At 42.0% G+C, this 21,398-nt stretch overlaps 1 protein-coding gene across 1 annotated transcript in view; it reads left to right on the plus strand.

Annotated features, from left to right (window-relative positions):
- The window catches only part of galnt14 (UDP-N-acetyl-alpha-D-galactosamine:polypeptide N-acetylgalactosaminyltransferase 14 (GalNAc-T14)), a 115,941-nt gene that overhangs the window by 37,867 nt on the left and 56,676 nt on the right, over positions 1–21,398 (plus strand). The window contains exon 3 of the mRNA XM_029733656.1: positions 7,879–7,977. Coding sequence (XP_029589516.1) covers positions 7,879–7,977 — 99 coding nt within the window. The remainder of the gene's footprint in view (positions 1–7,878; positions 7,978–21,398) is intronic.

Raw genomic sequence — 21,398 nt, forward strand, 5'->3', positions numbered from 1 at the left:
CTCGCAGAGGAGAGATTTAACGTGGGCCTCACAGCCAGGAAGCGCACCAGGGCTGCTATTGTTCAAAGCTTCTTTGATTTGACAGATTTTAATCACTTCTTTGCGTGGCAGGTAGGTAGGAGTTACAGAGAGAGTCATACTCCAAGGCTGTGGAAATGCATGGTAATGTTCATTTCAATCTGGCTTTCAAGTGGTGCACTGACTGAGGGACCTCACGCACAAAGCAATGCAGAGACCTGTGAAAACCTGTCAATCACTCTATTGCTATAGTCAGACGCAAAGAGCAGAATGAAGATCAGTGTTTGCAGAACGAATCAGGCTTTGCTACAGTAGATTTTGACTTCATAATTCTCTGTTGGAATATAATTTACATATATGGTAGTTTAGTTGGGACAATAATGAAAGGAAAAATACCATGCTACAGACTCCATTTTGCTGTGTCACTGAAAGCATAGTTTTAAACTCTCCTATTATAAATATTTGTAAATATAGTACATTTTGTATTAGTGTTGTATTGATAATATCCCTGGCTCATGTTTTTCAAACCGAGGAAGAACTCTTGCTGGTCATTTAACGAACTGTGACTTAACAGATGAATATGATAACACTACTCGGGAGCGCTTTTTTCAAAAGAGACCATGGCCTAGGTACTAGCCGCCCTCAAGACAGGCATTCCTCCGTACTTGTCTCCGTTAATAAATCACTATATCCAGTCTCCACAGAGCAGCTGTGAATATGAATGAATGTTTAAAATCCCATTCAAGTAGAAAGGGAGATGAGAATACTTATTACTGGGCTGCCTCTGTGGACTAGGACTGTGTTGTATGTGATAGATGTGCAGACCAGACACGGTGGATAAAAGATCCCGTCCCAAAACATTCAGCATTTCCTGAGAATGAGGAAAGGAGAGGAGATGATGGGGAGAGGAGAGGAGATGATGGGGAGAGGAGAGGAGATGATGGGGAGAGGAGAGGAGATGATGGGGAGAGGAGAGGAGATGATGGGGAGAGGAGATGATGGGGAGAGGAGAGGAGATGATGAGGAGAGGATGGGGAGAGGAGAGGATAGGGAGAGGAGAGGATGGGGAGAGGAGAGGATGAGGAGAGGATGGGGAGAGGAGAGGATGGGGAGAGGAGAGGATGGGGAGAGGAGAGGATGGGGAGAGGAGAGGATGAGGAGAGGAGAGGAGATGATGGGGAGAGGAGATGATGATGGGGAGAGATGAGATGTTGGGGAGAGGAGATGAGATGATAGGGAGAGGAGATGAGATGATGGGATGATGGGGAGAGGAGATGGGATGATGGGGAGAGGAGATGAGATGATGGGGAGAGGAGAGAGATGATGGGGAGAGGAGAGAGATGATGGGGAGAGGAGAGAGATGATGGGGAGAGGAGAGAGATGATGGGGAGAGGAGAGGAGATGATGGGGAGAGGAGAGGAGATGATGGGGAGAGGAGAGGAGATGATGGGGAGAGGAGAGGAGATGATGGGGAGAGGAGAGGAGATGATGGGGAGAGGAGATTAGTTGATGGGGAGAGAAGATGAGATGATGAGGAGAGAAGATGAGATGATGAGGAGAGAAGATGAGATGATGAGGAGAGAAGATGATGGGAGAGGAGATGAGATGATGGGGAGAAAAGATGAGATGATGGGGAGAGGAGAGGAGATGATGGGGAGAGGAGATGATTGGGAGAGGAGAGGAGATGATTGGGAGAGGAGAGGAGAGGAGATGATTGGGAGAGGAGAGGAGATGATGGGGAGAGGAGAGGAGATGATGGGGAGAGGAGAGGAGATGATGGGGAGAGGAGAGGAGATGATGGGGAGAGGAGAGGAGATGATTGGGAGAGGAGAGGAGATGATGGAGAGAGGAGAGGAGATGATGAGGAGAGGAGATGATGGGGAGAGGAGATGAGATGATGGGGAAGGGAGATGAGATGATGGGGGAAAGGAGATAATGAGGACATTAAATGATGAAGAGTGGAGATGAGATGATGGGGAGACGAGACGAGAGGAGATGATAGGGAGAGGAGATGATTAGGAGAGGAGAGCTCTATCTCCTATCCTCAAATCTCATCAGAGAGAGGATGTCGCACATATGCGCCTGAACAAAAATAAATCCTGATGAGCGGCATTGATGTCAGGAAGGGAGAGCAGTGGGTTGAGCTGCCTGGTACTCTCAGACCTGGTGGCCTGGATTCATGACTGAAGGCTTTTAATATCCTTGATTAACCCTAGCTTCCCTGGATCTTTTCAACTAATTCATACATCTTTTAGGAAAAGTCCCATAAACAATGGTATTCAGGTATACTGTACATTTGTGATGATGAGGATGAGAAAGACAATTCTATGGATCTTCGATGGAACTTGGGGCAGGTGGTGTAATGCATCATAGATTATGTGAAAGATGATTTTTGAATGTCATTTGAAGATTCATTTCTCTGGATCAGCAACTAAGTAACCAGAAAATACAGTCTTACAGTATATAATGACAGTGTAAATGTGACTGATAAATAAGTAGTGCTGTATTAATGTTGAACAAGAAACTAGTGCTGAGCGATTTAGTGCTTTTTGACATCGTTTCGGTTTGATTATAAAAAAATAATCACGGTTTTCGATTTAGTTTTCAATCATTTTTCTGTACCTTAAATGCACTATGCATTATGTGGGTTGAATGCTGTAACACAGAATAAAACAATGAATACAAGTCCCATGATGGTAGTGACTGCCCATTATTGCTTATCACTTATTACCATAATTTATTCACATTACTTTAATAAAATATTTCAGTTTTTTCTATATAAAATGTTTTTATTTGATGACTTTATAATTTAATTCGAAGTCTTCATCTCATCTCTATAGAGGTGCTGCCTATGTTGTCTGATAGAATCCCTATATTAGTAGTTCTTCAAAGTAAATAAGGCATCCTTTTATATCTGCTGAATAGCAACTATCAACCAGTTAGATCCCGTATTTTCAGGTAGAGATACCTCATGAAGCAACTGCTCTCTATCCCTCTAAATCACGCATTCTTCACTCTTCTCTCCCTCTCTGTTTCTGCCCCGCACTAATGTAAGGTAGCGGGCATAAAATAAACACAGACTGGATAAGTAGGAACTCAATGGATTATGGTCATTGTCAGTGGCGATTTTAGAATGTAAATCTTGGTGAGGCAAAAACTGTTAGGGCCTACATAAAGCTGTCCCAACATCTTACCACTGCCACACCTGGCTATCAGCGGAGCCTTATCTGGCAGCAAAACAGTTCATTCAGCCTCATTTACTGCCTTTTAAAAAAACATAGCTGATATGGCTGACTTGCTTAAACAAATGTGGTTTCTAATGACAGTTGAGATGTACAAACTATGGCATAAGGGGACAACAAGCGGATAAGAGGCAATCCGTAATTTCGATTAAGACAATAATGAGCGAGCTAGGACGAACATAGTCGATATAACTATTTGTTTAGCACTTGTTTAGTACTGCGACAGAATTCAGAACATGGGCCGTTCTTACAGTGATTTCCCTGTAAACCAAGTCAGAACCGTAGGATAAATAAAGGGCATATAAGCAGACAATGAAAGCTCTTAAAAAATGTGATAATTTCATTTCTCTAAAACAGGTTATATATAGGCTACATGTGCACTACCAAGTCAGAACAGTAGGTGAAATTAAGAGGGGTAAATAGACCAAATTATTAGGGTGAGGCACATGGGCTACTAACAGCTTACTACACAACATACACTTAGTATTATTTTTTTAGCTATAGTATACATATCTCCCTGGCATATTATATAATTTATGCAGCGGCATACAATACATTTTTGGACTCACCTTGTTGTGCTGTGCTCACTTGAACAGGAAGGTGGCCCGACGGTCCTTCGTGGGCAAATTTTGTCATCAAAGTCTGGCATTCTCTGGATTTATGGTGCTTTCAAGACAACTGGGAACATGGGGGAAAAAAGGTTGAATCATGATAATGTCAGTGATCTTCAGGTCGTAGCTCTACAAAGAGGCCCGAGTTCCCGATTTACAATTCCGAGTTGGATGAAAGTTCAAAACGCATTTTCCCAGTCGGAACTCGTTTGTCCCGAGTTCCCATTTGTCTTGAAATCACTAAAGTCAGATTTTGCAGTTCTGAGTTAAGTTGTTTTGAGCGCGGCACAAATCATGCTTCATTGACAGCATGGCCAATGTTGAATGTTTGTAATTTTAAACTAGGAAAAGAGACCATTAATCTTAGACTTGGGACCACACAGCCACTCCACTGAATAGCAGGCTAATGATTGCTTTGCAATGCTTGCAGTTAGCCATTGATTCCTTCCAAAACACTCATTGTTGAATTTGCGATTTCTAACTTGTTGTGTAATGTTTAAGTCCAACGGCCGATGAGCACTGCTACGTTTTTATCTATAATTTCTCTTCATTATTTCCCTTCATTTGACAAGGATTAAAAAGGATTTGCCAGTGGATTGTCGACTTGATTGATGATGATGACTGCTAGTTAAGACTTTGAAAATATGAAGTTGACATGATCAGTCCAATCAAAGCTACTGTAGATATAACGTGATTTGACGTCATTCTATCTGTGTCCAATGACCTTGAGCCTTCTTGGATGGGCACTTCTAATGTAACTATATGGCAACACCCAAGGGGCTTGAATTTTCGAGCTCTACCCTTAGACTTGGCAGTGATGTAGTGTCCCCATGAGTGACAGGCTCTGCCCCACCTGCCCTGAATGACGGGTCGCCACTGGTCATTGTAATTAATTACCATGTTTTCCTCGCTAAACTATGTAGAATATTGGCCTGTTGGAAACTACAACTCCCTACTACATCGCACAGTTCAGGCTTGATCTGATTTATTGCTAGAGAAACTGCGCAATATGTGCATTAAGTTCACAGACATTTTTTAAATAATGTTTAAAAATTTACCCATTGGTCAATTAGTTGTTTAAAAAAAATAAAAAATAACCAGCATTTCAGTTAATCCCTCAACACTACAAGAAACACACAACCAGTACAATAATTGATTATTCATTACTTAGAGGGTCCCTCTGTCCTTCAGTTGCTAATCCACACTCAAGGATTGTCTCTCTCTTCTCCTTTGGAGGGTCCAAACACAGAGAGCTCTGCTACAGCCCCCACTGTCTCCTCCTCTTCTCCTCTGTGGCTAGTGTTGCTTTTTGACCCAGGCTGCCTCACTACGCCCAATATTCTCACCCAGATAGTCCCTCTAAAGAGTCTTGTCTACATTACAGGAGATGTAACACCCGATCCAGAGGCTGACCTTTGGGGTTAGAGGCGTTTGTATGTGTGTGTGTCCAGTGCCTGCCAGCTGTCTGTGGTAGAGACTGCAGATTCTGATGCTTAGGCCTTCTCTGTTAGAGGAGATGGATGTTCTTTGACCACACCCTGCTCCCTGCTTGCCCACCTGCCCGGCCAACATCAAGACAACAGCTTCTTGAATGTGGCCACCTGCGCTACTTGTTACTTACTGTTGTTGTTAAGAGCAGGCAAATTGCAAATGGCTTGAAGTTAGGGTCATGAGGACATCTCTCTCTCTGTCTCTGTCTTTTTATATGCCAGAACTAAATGGGATTCTGTTGTACGTTGCCATTTCCTCCATCAGGACTGTATGTAGTGTTTAGTTTACTGGAGGCTTCCCACAAAGTGATATGAACATCCATTGTGCTCCATTTAAGTGAACTAGAGGAGACCTGAGATTTTAAGAGATTCTCAAGGCCCAGTGTTGAGAGGTGTGTGTCTGAGTAAACTGTTGTTGTGGCTCTGCGCTGCAGATTATGCCTCCTGAGATAACGCTCTCTTGAAACGAGTTAAAGAAAGCAGAAAGCTTTGAATAGATGTAGGCTTTAGCTAGAGATAGGAGAGGAGCGGCAGCATTGGGGATGAATCATGCTCGGCTGGCTGGGAAAAGCTTATTGAGAATCACTCTCTGCCTCCCTGTGCCAGAGGAACAGCACAGACCTGACAGTATCTGCGAGGTACATCCCAACCGATCAGTGTTTTTCTGCCCGAAGCAAATGTGGTGACAGGTGTTGCAGTCGGCTGCGCCGACTGGGTACCACCCTCAGAATAACACTGGAGGGGGGATAGGGGAACAAGTACAGAAGGACCTTAAGGCGCAGACATAAATACAGACAGGGGTCATGGGCATCAGGTGTCCATGTGTCAGCCTGACCACCCCACCACACTCCTGCTTCTCTCAGCCTCATATGAACCTTTTAGAAGGCTTCAACAGAGGCTGTATACACACAGACTGGTCAAAGTGGTCTCCCAAACAGCAGTGATAAAATATGAATGATTCCAGCACCATCTGCATGCTAATCTGAATAATGTCTCTCTTCATCCACCTGGGCTTTGAATTTTTACATTTAACTAGACAAGTCATTTAAGAACATATTCTTATTTACAATGACAGCCTAGGGACAGTTGGTTAACTGCCTTGTTCAGGGGCAAAACAACAGATTTTTACCTTGGTAGCTGAGAGATTTAATCTTGCAAGCTCTTGGTTACTGGCCCAACACTCTAACCACTAGGCTACCTGCCACCCCAGAAAAAAAAAGAAAATATCTACAGAAAATCTCTGCTTGCCAGGCTCTGAAAGGATGAGAAAAAACAACATCCAGTGTTTGTCATTGGGCACTCAATTTTTATTAAAGCAACAGGAAAATAATTTGATTTAAGCCAAGTTGAAAAGAAATATGAAATTACAGTTTGTGTTTGTTTGCACACAGCTCCCTTGATGTTTCTCTGTGAATCTCAGCACACACAGAGCAGACTTCTGAGGAGAAAGCACATCAAGCTCATGGCTTAATGACTCAAAACAGTAGTGTTGACGACAGCAGAAAACAATGGTAACTTTATCATCATCCCCATCGCCTGTCTTTCAGCACAAACCAGACTTGTTATCTTATCAGAGAGAGAGAGAGAGAGAATGTTTACTTTGTTGGTGTCATTTGAACAGAAGTGTTGATGTTCTCCACATTGGCCACAGATGGATTAGCATCTTCTGTCTCCACGTAAACACACACACTTACCCTCTCTTCAGCCGTATTGAAGGACTTGTTGTGGAGGCTTGGTATGATTTTGGCAATGCTGGACCAGGTCACTGCACAAAGAGCTAAATAATAATTGCTTATTTGGTTTTTAAATGTTCACCTTTGAAAATATGAAAAAAGTAATGGATACTTAGCTACAAAAACAAGATAATACAATTACTAAATGTTAGTCATTGATCGTTTTATTGAGGGAAAGGTCAGTGTGCCCATTACATGTATTATTCCTCAGTGTATCAAGTGTCACCTTTATTTGGAGCAGAGTGTGTGTGTGTGTGTGTGTGTGTGTGTGTGTGTGTGTGTGTGTGTGTGTGTGTGTGTGTGTGTGTGTGTGTGTGTGTGTGTGTGTGTGTGTGTGTGTGTGTGCCTGTGTGTTCTCTGCTGTTAGTCTACATCCTCTCCTCTAAGACATGTTCTACTACACCAGCTATGACCAGCCATTCACCTCAGTGTGAGCTACTCCCACACCTTGTCTGGTCAGAGGTAGCTGTGGTGTTGGGTGCTGTTTTAATAATGACATCTTCTGCTCATCTATCATTTATAGAACTGCACCTCCTCAGGTTTCTGTCCTGGCATGGCTGTCATTATCATTCTCATCACATATTCATAGTACGGTCCTTCCTCCCACGACAGGTAAGATGGAGACGAGACACTTGGTTTTACAGTATGTGAAGCAGTCAAAACGAAAGACGAAGTCAATGGCGGCACAACTTTGGCTTTGAAGCCAACATTAACTGTTTTGAGTAGTTCTGAGTTGACCTGCTTTCTGATGTCTCCTGAATTGTTTTGTGTGTCTCTCTCTCAGATGCACCACATTGCATTATAACCCAGATCTGCCCTCCACCTCCATTGTCATCACTTTCCACAACGAGGCCCGCTCCACTCTGCTACGGACCATCAGGAGGTAAGAGATCCCTCTGCCCTGTTACCAGTGGCAATTCTAGCATGTAAATCTTGGTGCGACAAACAAAAAACAAAACATTGGGATGAATGCCAAGAAAGCCACGACACAACACTAAACAATACATTCATTGCACTATAACGGTGACAAATGTTGCCCACAAACTGTTAGGGCCTACATAAAGCTGTCCCAACAGCAGAGCTTTCTTTTCAGCACCATGGAGTGAATCCTTACCAGCGAAACAGTTCATTCAGCCTCATACTATTTTTTTTAAACATAGCTGATATGGCTGACTTGCTTAAACAAATGTGGTTTCTACTGACAATTGAGATGTACAAACTATGGTATAAAGGAACGACAAGCGGATTAGAGGTGTTCTGACAGTAAAATTCACGGACGACTAGTGAAGCTCAAACCAAGTTTATTCACCCACTGGGCCAAACAGCTGAAAAAGACAGACGTGTTTCCACCAGCACAAACATTTATACCCTTCTTTAGGCGGAGTCTCCTCCTTGCACCTCTAAGCACTACATATTTGTTGCTAAGCAGAAAGTTAAGTGATGTGTGTAATAAAACTGTTCCTTCTCCCTTCATCTAACCTGACCTGACCTCAGCCCACATTCCTCACTAATCCACAGCAACCCTTATCAATGACCACAACCAAGTGATTGCCTTTTCCTTCACTCAGTAACTTTCCAAACCCTTCATTCTTATCCACCCTCCATTGACCCCACCATATACATTCCTCATACATGTATTCATTTACTTCTAGTATGGTAAGTATTTCAAGCTAGACTCCAACAGAGGCAATCCATAATTTCGATTAAGACATTAATGAGCGAGCTAGGACGGACGTAGTCAATATAACAATTTGTTCAACACCTTTGAAATGTACAGCGACAGAATTCAGAACATGAGCCGTTCTTACAGTATTCTTCCTGTACACCAAGTCAGAACCGTGGGATAAATAAAGGGGGTATATAAACAGACAATGAAAGCTCTTACAATATTCTATGATTACATTTCTTTAAAACATGTGCACCACCAAGTCAGAACAGTAGGCTAAGTTATGAGGAGAAAAGGGACCAAATTATTAGGGTGAGGCACATGGGCTACTAACAACTTACTACACAAGATACACTTAGTATTACATTCTTGGCTACAGTATACTTGGCTCCCGAGTGGTGCAGTGGTCTAAGGCACTGCATCTCAGTGCAAGAGGCATCACTACAGTCCCTGGTTCAAATCCAGGCTGTATCAGATCTGGCTGTGATTGGGAGTCCCGTAGGGCGGTGCACAATTGGTAAATAAGAATGTGTTCTTCATTGACTTGCCTTATTAAATATATATATATTTTAAATCTCTCCCTGGCTGTAACATCAACGCAGGGAGTCAGAAAGCAGGTGCAGTTAGTGAGTTTACTAATAATGAACGATACAAAACAAGAGACACATAACCAATACTGGCTGAATAGTGATGCTAGATAAAGGGGGAGTAATCAGGGTGGTGATGGTGTCCGGGTGTGCCTCATGATGGGGCGCAGGTGTACGTAATGATGGGTTGCAAGGACCGGTGGTTAGTAGACCGGCGACATCGAGTGCCGGAGAGGGGGAGAGGGAGTAGACGTGACACTGGCATATTACATAATTTATGCAGCAGCATAAAATATATTTTTGGACTCACATTGTTGTGCTGTGCTCACTTGAATAGGAAGGTGGCACGGTGGTCCTTCTTGTGGGCTCTAGAAAGGGGCCCAAGTTCCCGACTTTTGGATTCTGGACGCAATGGCTCTCGACCTTCTGCTTTCCCAAGTCTGTATGGGAGATGCAGCGATGGGACAAGACTGTAACTACCAATTGGATATCACGAAATTGGGGAGAAAAGGGGGTACAAAGTACAACAACAAAAAAAGCACATGGGCCAGAAGTCACGATCTTGTCTCATCGCTGCAACTCCCCTACGGACTCGGCGAAGGTTGAGAGCCAAGCCACATGAACTGACGACCGGAGTCAGCTTGTAGGTGCCCGGCCCACCACAAGGAGTCACGAGAGCACGATGAGACAAGGAAATCCCGGAAGGCCAAACCCTCCCCTAACCCGGATGACGCCGGGCCATGTGTGTGCCGTCCCATGGGTCTCCCGGTCACGGCCGGCTGTGAAACAGCCTGGGTTTGAACGCGAGGCTGCAGTGGCGCCTCAGCACTCATTGTTGAATTTGCGATTTCTAACTTGTTGTGTAATGTTTATGGCCGATGAGCTCCGATACGTTTTATCTGTAATTTCTCTTCATATGACAAGGATTGAAAAGAATTTGCCAGTAGATTGTCGACTTGATTCATGATGATGATGACTGCTTGTCTAGCTTGCTAGCTAAGATTTTGAAAGTCGGATATACGTCATCAAAGCGTGCAACAGAACATTGTACTGTCTACACTCGGTTTGTTGTTTATATTAAAAATGTTTCATTAATTCAATTTTTATCAGAATTAAAGTTTTTTTGCTAAGGATTCCACGACACGGTTAGCCTTTACGGCTGGGACTGCAAGTTTGTGTTCCATTTTTTTACGTGGATTCCGCAAGTGCTAGCTGGCTGTACTACAGACACCTGTCGTCATCGTGGGAAAGACTCATTGTTATCGTTTCGTAAAACAACTGGTTGCAGTAAAGAGCAAACCTGGATACTAAGGAGATCCTGAGGGAAATCGACGAGTACCAATAGTACCAACAGCTTTACGCTATGGAGGAACAACATACTCCATCAGCCTGACTAACCTGTGTCTGTATGTAGCCTCGCTACTTTTATAGCCTCGCTTTTATTTATTTTCCTACCTATTTATCACCTAATACCATTTTTGCACTATTGGTTAGAGCCTGTAAGTAAGCATTTCACTGTAAGGTCTACAACTGTTGTATTCAGCGCACGTGACAAATAAACTTTGATTTGATTTGAAAGATCTGACTACCTCACAAAAGAACTTTAACCCGACAAAAAAAGAAAAACAGATTCATCTACAGAAATGGACGATTTACTTACCGTTGAAGTAGAGGCCAGTGTTCTGGCTGGAATCCATGCAACACTGGAATAGTTGTGTGAGGAGTTAGCAGGGCTGAGTGGGAGTTTGGAGTTTAGCCAGAGTGAAATTCTCACGCTCCAAGGAGAAAACAAGGCACTCACAGCCAAGGTAAAAATCCACATGGATTGTCTACTACTTGAACACTACCAACAAAAGGAGCTGATCAAAAGCAAGGGAAGGGAGCTTAAAGGGACCAAATTCGGTTTCAATTACCAATTTCCAAGGGAGATCAAACAAACGTCATAAGAGACTGTATCTGGTACAAAGGCAACAAAGGGAGAAGGGTAAGCGTGCCTTTCTCATTGTGGACAAACTCTTTATAGATGGACAGCTATTCCGAGACAGCTCCATAACACAATGACTGTACTACATTCTACAGGGACTTCAGGTTACAAAAAAAAGAAAGTATGGGAACTGTAAAAATATCTGAACACTATGAAGTGGATATGAACACACACGTACACAATTACATGCTTGCTTACACATACGGACTTATACAGTTGAAGTCGGAAGTTTACATACACCTTAGCCAAATACATTTAAACTCAGTTTTTCACAATTCCTGACATTATATCCTAGTAACAATTCCTTGTCTTAGGTCAGTTAGGATCACCACTTTATTTTAAGAATGTGAAATGTCAGAACAATAGTAGAGAGTGATTTATTTCAGCTTTATTTCTTTCATCACATTCCCAGTGGGTCAGAAGTTTACATATACTCAATTAGTATTTGGTAGCATTGCCTTTAAATTGTTTAACTTGGGTCAAACATTTCGGGTAGCCTTCCACAAGCTTCCCACAATATATGAATTTTGGCCCATTCCTCCTGACAGAGCTGGTGTAACTGAGTCAGGTTTGTAAGCCTCCTTGCTCAGGGCTTTGTGATGCCCACTCCAATACCTTGGCTTTGTTGTCCTTAAGCCATTTTGACACAACTTTGGAAGTATGCTTGGGGTCATTGTCCATTTGGAAGACCCATTTGCGACCAAGCTTTAACTTCCTGACTGATGTCTTCAGATTTTGCTTCAATATATCCACATAATTTTCCTTCCTCATGTTGCCATCTATTTTGTGGAGTGCACCAGTCCCTTCTGCAATAAAGCACCCCCACAACATGATGCTGCCACCCCCGTGCTTCACGGTTGGGATGGTGTTCCTCGGCTTGCAAGCCTCCCCCTTTGTCTTCCAAACATAACGATGGTCATTATGGCCAACAGTTCTATTTTTGTTTAATCAGACCAGAGGATATTTCTCCAAAAAGTACGATCTTTGTCCCCATGTGCAGTTGCAAACCATAGTCTGGCTTTTTTATGGCGGTTTTGGAGCAGTGGCTTCTTCCTTGCTGAGCGGCTTTTCAGGTTATGTCGATATAGGACTCATTTTACTGTGGATATAGATACTTTTGTACCTGTTTCCTCCAGCATCTTCACAAGGTCCTTTGCTGTTGTTCTGAGATTGATTTGCACTTTTCGCACCAAAGTACGTTCGTCTCTATGAGACAGAACGCGTCTCCTTCCTGAGCGGTATGACAGCTGTGTGGTCCCATGGTGTTTATACTTGCGTACTATTGTTTGTAAAGATGAACGTGGTACCTTCAGGCATTTGGAAATTGCTCCCAAGGATGAACCAGACTTGTGGAGGTCTACAATTTTTTTTTTTAGGTCTTGGCTGATTTCTTTTTATTTTCCCAAGATGTCAAGCAAAGAGGTACTGAGTTTGAAGGTAAACGTTGAAATACATCCACAGGTACACCTCCAATTGACTCAAATTATGTCAATTATCCTATCAGAAGCTTCTAAAGCCATGACATAATTTTCTGGAATTTTCCAAGCTGTTTAAAAAGGCACTGTCAACTTAGTGCATGTACATTTCTGACCCACTGGAATTGTGATACAGTGAATTTTAAGTGAAATAATATGTCTGTAAACAATTGTTGGAAAAATTACTTGTCATGCACAATGTAGATGTCCTAACCGACTTGCCAAAACTATAGTTTGTTAACAAGAAGTTTGTGGAGTGGTTGAAAAACGAGTTTTAATGACTACAACCTAAGTGTATGTAAACTTCCCACTTCAACTGTACATACACACACACACACACCTGATCTCGCTCTCTTCTCTGACTCTCTCTTCTCTTCTCTCCCTCTCTATTGTCGAGAACTGTTTTAGAATTTAATGTGTTTATCTATCTTTTATATTTGTCTACAAGTTTATATATGTTTTCAACAAGCAAGGGGAAGATATCAGAATAGGGGCATTGGGGAATAATAACATATTGTGCGGAATACTGTAGATGCTGGGATGTGTTTCTCAAAAAAGGTAATTATGATGCAACTATGACATGATACGATATGGATTACAATTATCATCATGAATATTATGGCTATACGCACTACATGTTACACACATAGACCCACAACTATGCAAATTGGCCGAGTTATTATTTATTTGGACATCACACATTATAGTTTTACTGTTATACAGTCATCATACACACTCTCACTAAATCACATCCAATATCATACACATCAACCTACTCAGATTTACTACAAATAATATCTAAATTTTCTAACATCTGTGGCATTGACTCACAGGCAAACAGGCAAGGGAATAAAACAAATATTACTAGAACCCATTTCTTGAATTCTAAATATCAGACATTTGAAAGCTCTAATTTTGACTGTCATAATACCTCTGATGGCAGTAACTTTACAAGCACTAATTATGGTCAATTTAAACTGAGAATAGTATCTTGTTAATGGTAAGTGGTGAAATAAGTATAGCCAGTTATAGCCAGTTATAATTGTAACGGTTTAGCAGATTATAAAAAAAGATCAGTCTTTATATGGCTAAAAGACAAGGAATATAACATATACTGTTTACAGGAAACTCACTCTAGATCCTTAGATTTACATTTACATTTACATTTAAGTCATTTAGCAGACGCTCTTATCCAGAGCGACTTACAAATTGGTGCATTCACCTTATGATATCCAGTGGAACAACCACTTTACAATAGTGCATCTAAATCTTTTTTTTTGGGGGGGGGGGGGGTTAGAAGGATTACTTTATCCTATCCCAGATGAAGTTGCATGGAAAAAGGAATAGGTTGGTGAAATAATTTTATGTCATGGATCCAAGGAACTCAAAAGGTGTGATGATATTAATTAACAAAAATTTAGATCTGAATGTGCAAATAGTCAGGAATGATTCACAAGGAAGGTGGATCCTTTTGAATATGAAAGTGGACGAAAAAGAGATTTGGCTCATTGATCTATATGGTCCAAATCAGGATGATCCGTACTTCTTCGAAAACATTTATACCAATTTATTAAACTTACAGGCAACAAATGATCAAATCATTCTAGTAGGAGACTATAACACAGTGTTAAAACCTCTTGAGGATACAATCCCGATAACGGGATTGGTTGGACAACAACCAGTGAGATAGCACGGCGCGATATTCAAAACAAAATAATCTCAAAATTAAAATTCAAGTATTATACGGCATTTTAAAGATACTCTACTCGTTAATCCAATCACATTGTCCGATTTCAAAAAGGCTTTACGGTGAAAGCAAAACATTAGATTATTTTAGCATCGCACCTCAGCAACAAAAAAAAAGCACAATAGCCATTACAAAACCAGATATACAGCTAAAATTAAGCACTAACCTTTGACAATCTTCATCAGATGACACTCCTAGGACATCATGTTAGACAATACATGCATTTTTTTTTCGATCAAGTTTATATTTATATCCAAAAACCCAATTTTTACATTGGCGCGTGACGTTCAGAAAATGTTTTCTCCCCATAACACCCGGTGAATAGGCACATTTAATGTACGGAAGAACTCATAAACGTTGATAAAATGTATAACAATTATTTAAAGAATTAGAGATAATCTACTCCTTTATGCAACCACTTTGTCAGATTTCAAAATAACGTTACGGAAAAAGCACATTGTTCAATATTCTGAGTACAGAACTTAGCCTTCAATGCCAAGCTATACAGTTAGCCTACAACCACGGCGTCGACAAATCTCTAACAATATGTTCGAAATATTTACTTACCTTTGCTGATCTTCAGCGGAATGCACTCGGATGGGCACCCACTTCCACAAGAAGTGTTAATTTGTTCTGCAAAGTCCATCATTTATGTCCAAATACGTCCGTTTTGTTGACCCATCCAGAACACTTTACAATGCCATGTGGCGTGGACGCAAATCCATAGACGAAATGTTCAAAGTTCCATTACCGTTTGTAGAAACACGTCAAACGATGTTTACAATCAATCCTTTAGGGTATTTTTTTACGTAAAATTGCGATAATTTTACAACCGGGCAATACGTATTCATCCCAGAAGAAACATTTTTAAAACGATGAAGTCAAGTGCACGCGCATCATAAGACACCTCTCCTCAGACTGGCCAATGATTGACTGAGCCAAAATTATCTGCCCGGTAACAGCTGACGGTTGAAATCAGTTCCTAAAGATTGTTGACAGCCAATGGAAGAGTTAGGAGGTGCAACGTAAATCCTATGTCACTGTAGTTTTTCAAGGGATTCAAAACAAAAACTACATTTCTAATTTCTCCCACTTCCTGATTCAATTTTTCTCAGGTTTTGTGCCTGCCATATGAGTTCTGTTATACTCACAGACACCATTCGAACAGTTTTAGAAACTTCAGTGTTTTCTATTCAAATCTACTAATAATATGCATATTCTATTTTCTGGGCCAGAGTAGTAACCTGTTTAAATTGGGTACGTTTTTCATCCGGCCGTGAAAATACTGCCCCCTAGCCCCTAGAGGTTACCTCAATTGACCGTAAAGGTAATCACTCTACAAACTATCATCACCGTGCCCTTAAGGAAATCACAAATATTATGGACACATTAGAAGTAGTGGATATTTGGAGACTAAAAAACCCCAACCTAGTGAGATATACATGGAGGAGACTTAATCAAGCTAGTCATCTTGACTACTTTCTTGTCTCGATCTCTCTTGCATCAAAGGTTAAAAAAGTTTTAATAGGAGACAGAATGCGATCGGATCATCATCTAATTGGCATTCACATAACTCTTATAGATTTTCCACGTGGATGGGGATATTGGACATTTAATCAAAGTTTACTGGAGGACAACTAAGACAAAATAATTTATAACTCAATTTTTCCAGTTTAATATAGGTTCAGCAAATCCACTTATTGTTTGGGATACCTTTAAATGTACCTTCAGCGGTCATTCAATTCAATATTCGTCAATAATAATAAAAAAAAGCAGTTTCTGGCTAAAGAGACAAGACTAACAAGGGACATCCATGAACTAATAGTGCAGGTAGATAGCAATAAAAACGATACTAAAGAGATACAAAATAAGTTAGAGGAAAAACAAAAAGAACTTGAGGAACTTATTCAAGAATGATCAAATGTAATCTATTTAAAAAATAAAGCAAACTGGATGGAATATGGAGAAAAATTCACAAAATTCTTCCTGAATCTCCAATACAGGAAAGCTAACAAAAAATAATTTGCAGAAAATTGTTACTGAAGATGGAGTCATCTATGATTCTCTGAATGATATTTTAAAACAGGAAGCTAATTATTTTAGGCAGATGTTCTCTTTTCCATCTCATCCTCTCCCACTGAATGAAGATTACGGTAAGGAATTCTTTCCAAATAATATAAAAAATTGAAAATTAACAAATGTACAGAAAGATCAGTGCAAAGGCCCATTCTCCGAAGGCCCAATCTTCGGATTTGGAATCCCTCAACTGAATCTAGCCAGCTATCTACCTACCAGCTATCAGTCAGCAAACCATTGCTAGCGGTCATCAGCTAACCTTTAGCTCGGAAAGCGCTCGCCAGTTCGAACAACGTGACTCAAACCAGAGCATAACGGACCTATTATTTTTTTTATTTTTTTTACCCCATATCCCCGGATTCCTACCGCAAACTCTGAACATTTTCATCTGGATCTTCGCAACTAGCTAACAGCAATCCCAGGTGACTACTCCTGGCTAGTGTTTCCATCCCAGAGCAAGCACCAATTAGCCTGAAGCTAGCCCGGCCAGGGCTCCTGTGCTACCACTGAAGCCCACTCCTGGGCTACAATATCCGGACTCCTTCTACTGCCGGTACGGGGCACGGAACCCCGCCGATCCTCTACGACTGGAATACCGACATAATCTGCCCGAGGATTCCAACAGGCCCCTCAGGCGCGACGTCTGCTGAAGTTCCATTCTGCTAACCGCGGCCTGCTAGCTACCTAGAGCTACTTGGAACCCTACTAATTCCACAACTGGTCTATCGACGTCACCGCACGAAGAGGCAAAAACAGACTTACCCCCATCACGACGTCCCCCAAAGGCTAACTTGCTAGCACCGGTCTGTTAACTGCTAGCTTGCTTGCCCCGGTCTGCTATCTGCCAGCTTGCCTGCCCCGGTCTGCTAACTGCTAGCTTGCCAGCCCCGGGCTGCTAACTGCTAGCTTGTTTAGCCCCGGCCTTCTAACTGTTAGCTTGTTAACATCGGCCTGCTAACTGTCTGAATCGCCGTGTCCCCAGTCAGCCCAACCACTCACTGGACCCATATGTTCACTTGGCTACGCATGCCTCTCTCTAATATCAATTTGCCTCGTCCATTACTGTCCTGGTTAGTGATTAATGTCTTATTTCACTGTAGAGCCTCTAGCCCTGCTAAATATGCCTTAACCAACCATGTTGTTCCACCTCCTACATATGTGATGACATCACCTGGTTTAAACATCTCTAGAGACTATATCTCTCTCATCATTACTCAATGCCTAGGTTTACCTCCAATGAACTCACATCCTACCTTACCTTTGTCTGTAAACTATGCCTTGAATCTATGCTATCGTGCCCAGAAACCTGCTCCTTTTACTCTCTCTTCCGAACGTGCTAGACGGCCAGTTCGTATAGCCTTTAGCCGTACCCTGATGTGGAGGCAGGTCCTGCAGTGCCTAGCTCCACTCCCACTCCCCAGGTGCTCTCATTTGTTGACTTCTGTAACCGTAAAAGCCTTGGTTTCATGCATGTTAATTAACATTGGAAGCTTACTTCCTAAGTTTGTTTTACTCACTGCTTTAGCACACTCTGCCAACCCGGATGTCTTAGCCGTGTCTGAATCCTGGCTTAGGAAAACCACCAAAAACCCTGAAATCTCCATTGCTAACTATAAAATTTTCTGCCAAGATAGAACTGCCAAAGGGGGCGGTGTTGCAATCTACTGCAAATATAGCCTGCAGAGTTCTGTATTACTAACCAAGTCTGTACCCAAACAATTCGAGCTTCTACTTCTAAAAATTCACCTTTCCAGAAACAAGTCTCTCACTGTTGCCGCTTGCTATAGACCTCCCTCTGCCCCCAGCTGTGCCCTCGATACCATACGTGAATTGATTGCCCCCCATCTATCTTCTGAGCTCATGCTACTAGGTGACCTAAACTGGGACATGCTTAACACCCCGGCCATCCTACAATCTAAGCTTGATGCCCTCAATCTCACACAAATTATCAATGAACCTACCAGGTACAACCCCAAATCCGTAAACACGGGCACCCTCATAGATGTCACCCTAACTAACTCGCCCTCCAAATACACCTCTGCTGTTTTCAATCAAGATCTCAGCAATCACTGCCTCATGGCCTGCATCCGTAATGGGTCTGCGACCAAACGACCACCCGTCACCACTGTCAAATGCTCCCTAAAACACTTCTGCGAGCAGGCCTTTCTAATCGACCTGGCCGGGGTGTCCTGGAATGACATTGACCTCATCCCATCAGTAGATGATGCCTGGCTATTCTTTAACCTCTCTAGGGCAGGTGGCACCAAATCGTCCCACCTACGTAACAGCCAGTTGAATCCTGTGGCGCGATATTCAAATACCTTAGAAATGCTATTACTTCAATTTCTCAAACATATGACTATTTTACAGCATTTTAAAGACAAGACTCTCGTTAATCTAACCACACTGTCTGATTTCAAAAAGGCTTTACAACGAAAGCAAAACATTAGATTATGTCAGCAGAGTACCCAGCCAGAAATAATCAGACACCCATTTTTCAAGCTAGCATATAATGTCACAAAAACCCAGAAGACAGCTAAATGCAGCACTAACCTTTGATGATCTTCATCAGATGACACACCTAGGACATTATGTTATACAATACATGCATGTTTTGTTCAATCAAGTTCATATTTATATCAAAAACCAGCTTTTTACATTAGCATGTGACGTTCAGAACTAGCATACCCCCCGCAAACTTCCGGCGAATTTACTAACAATTTACTAAATTACTCACGATAAACGTTCACAAAATGCATAACAATTATTTTAAGAATTATAGATACAGAACTCCTCTATGCACTTGATATGTCCGATTTTAAAATAGCTTTTCGGTGAAAGCACATTTTGCAATATTCTAAGTAGATAGCCCGGCATCACAGGGCTAGCTATTTAGACACCCAGCAAGTTTAGCCTTCACCAAACTCCGATTTACTATTAGAAAAGTTTGATTACCTTTCCTGTTCTTCGTCAGAATGCACTCCCAGGACTTCTACTTCAATAACAAATGTTGGTTTGGTCCCAAATAATCCATAGTTATGTTCCAACAGCGGCGTTTTGTTCGTGCGTTCAAGACACTATCCGAATGGTAAATAAGGGTCACGCACACGGCGCATTTCGTGACAAAAGATTTCTAAATATTTTATTACCGTACTTCGAAGCATGTCAACCGCTGTTTAAAATCAATTTTTATGCCATTTTTCTCGTAAAAAAGCGATAATATTCCGACCGGGAATCTGCAATTAGGTAAACAGACGAAAGAAAATACAGCATGGGGTCGACTCGGGCATGCGCCTAAGCCCTTTGTCCTCTGATCGGCCACTTGGCAAAGGCGATAATGTGTTTCAGCCTGGGGCTGCCTCGATATCGTTCAGCTTTTTCCCGGGCTCTGAGAGCCTATGGAAGCCGTAGGAAGTGTCACGTTACAGCTAAGATCCTAAATGTTCAATAAACAGAGCCAAGAACAACAACAACTTGTCAGACAGGCCACTTCCTGCATGGAATCTTCTCAGGTTTTTGCCTGCCATATGAGTTCTGTTATACTCACAGACACCATTCAAACAGTTTTAGAAACTTTAGGGTGTTTTCTATCCAAAGCCAATAATTATATGCATATTCTAGTTACTGGGCAGGAGTAGTAACCAGATTAAATCGGGTACGTTTTTTATCCGGCCGTGTAAATACTGCTCCCTAGCCCTAACAGGTTAAAAGTGCCTTCCTCACCATCTTAAATAAGCATGTCCCACTCAAAAAATGTAGAACTAGGAATAGATATAGTCCTTGGTTCACTCCAGACCTGTCTGCCCTTGACCAGCACAAAAACATCCTGTGGCGTTATGCATTAGCATCGAATAGCCCCCGTGATATGCAACTTTTCAGGGAAGTTAGGAACAAATATACACAGGCAGTTAGAAAAGCTAAGGCTAGCTTTTTCAAACAGAAATTTGCATCCTGTAGTACTAACTCAAAAAAGTTCTGGGACACTGTAAAGTCCATGGAGAATAAGAGCACCTCCTCCCAGCTGCTCACTGCTCTGAGGCTAGGAAACACTCTTACCACCGATAAATCCACTATAATTGAGAATTTCAATAAGCATTTCTCTACGGCTGGCCATGTTTTCCACCTGGCTACCCCTACCCCGGTCAACTGCCCGGCACCCTCCACAGCAACCCGCCAAAGCCCCCACCATTTCTCCTTCACCCAAATCCAGATAGCTGATGTTCTGAAAGAGCTGCAAAATCTGGACACATACAAATCACCCGGGCTAGACAATCTGGACCCTCTCTTTCTAAAAGTATCTGCCGAAATTGTTGCAACCCCTATTACTAGCCTGTTCAACCTCTCTTTCGTATCGTCTGAAATTCCCAAAGATTGGAAAGCTGCCGTGGTCATCCCCCTCTTCAAAGGGGGTGACACTCTAGACCCAAACTGCTACAGACCTATATCTATCCTACCCTGTCTTTCTAAGGTCTTCGAAAGCCAAGTTAACAGATTACCGACCATTTAGAATCCCACCGTACCTTCTCCGCTATGCAATCTGGTTTCAGAGCTTGTCATGGGTGCACCTCAGCCACACTCAATGTCCTAAATGACATCTTAACCGCTATCGATAAGAGACATTACTGTGCAGCCATATTCATCGACCTGGCCAAGGCTTTCGACTCTGTCAATCACCACATTCTTATTGGCAGACTCGACAGCCTTGGTTTCTCAAATGATTGCCTCGCCTGGTTTACCAACTACTTCTATGATAGAGTTCAGTGTGTCAA

The sequence above is a fragment of the Salmo trutta genome, chromosome 35, assembly GCF_901001165.1.
Source record: "Salmo trutta chromosome 35, fSalTru1.1, whole genome shotgun sequence".
NCBI lineage: Eukaryota > Metazoa > Chordata > Actinopteri > Salmoniformes > Salmonidae > Salmo > Salmo trutta.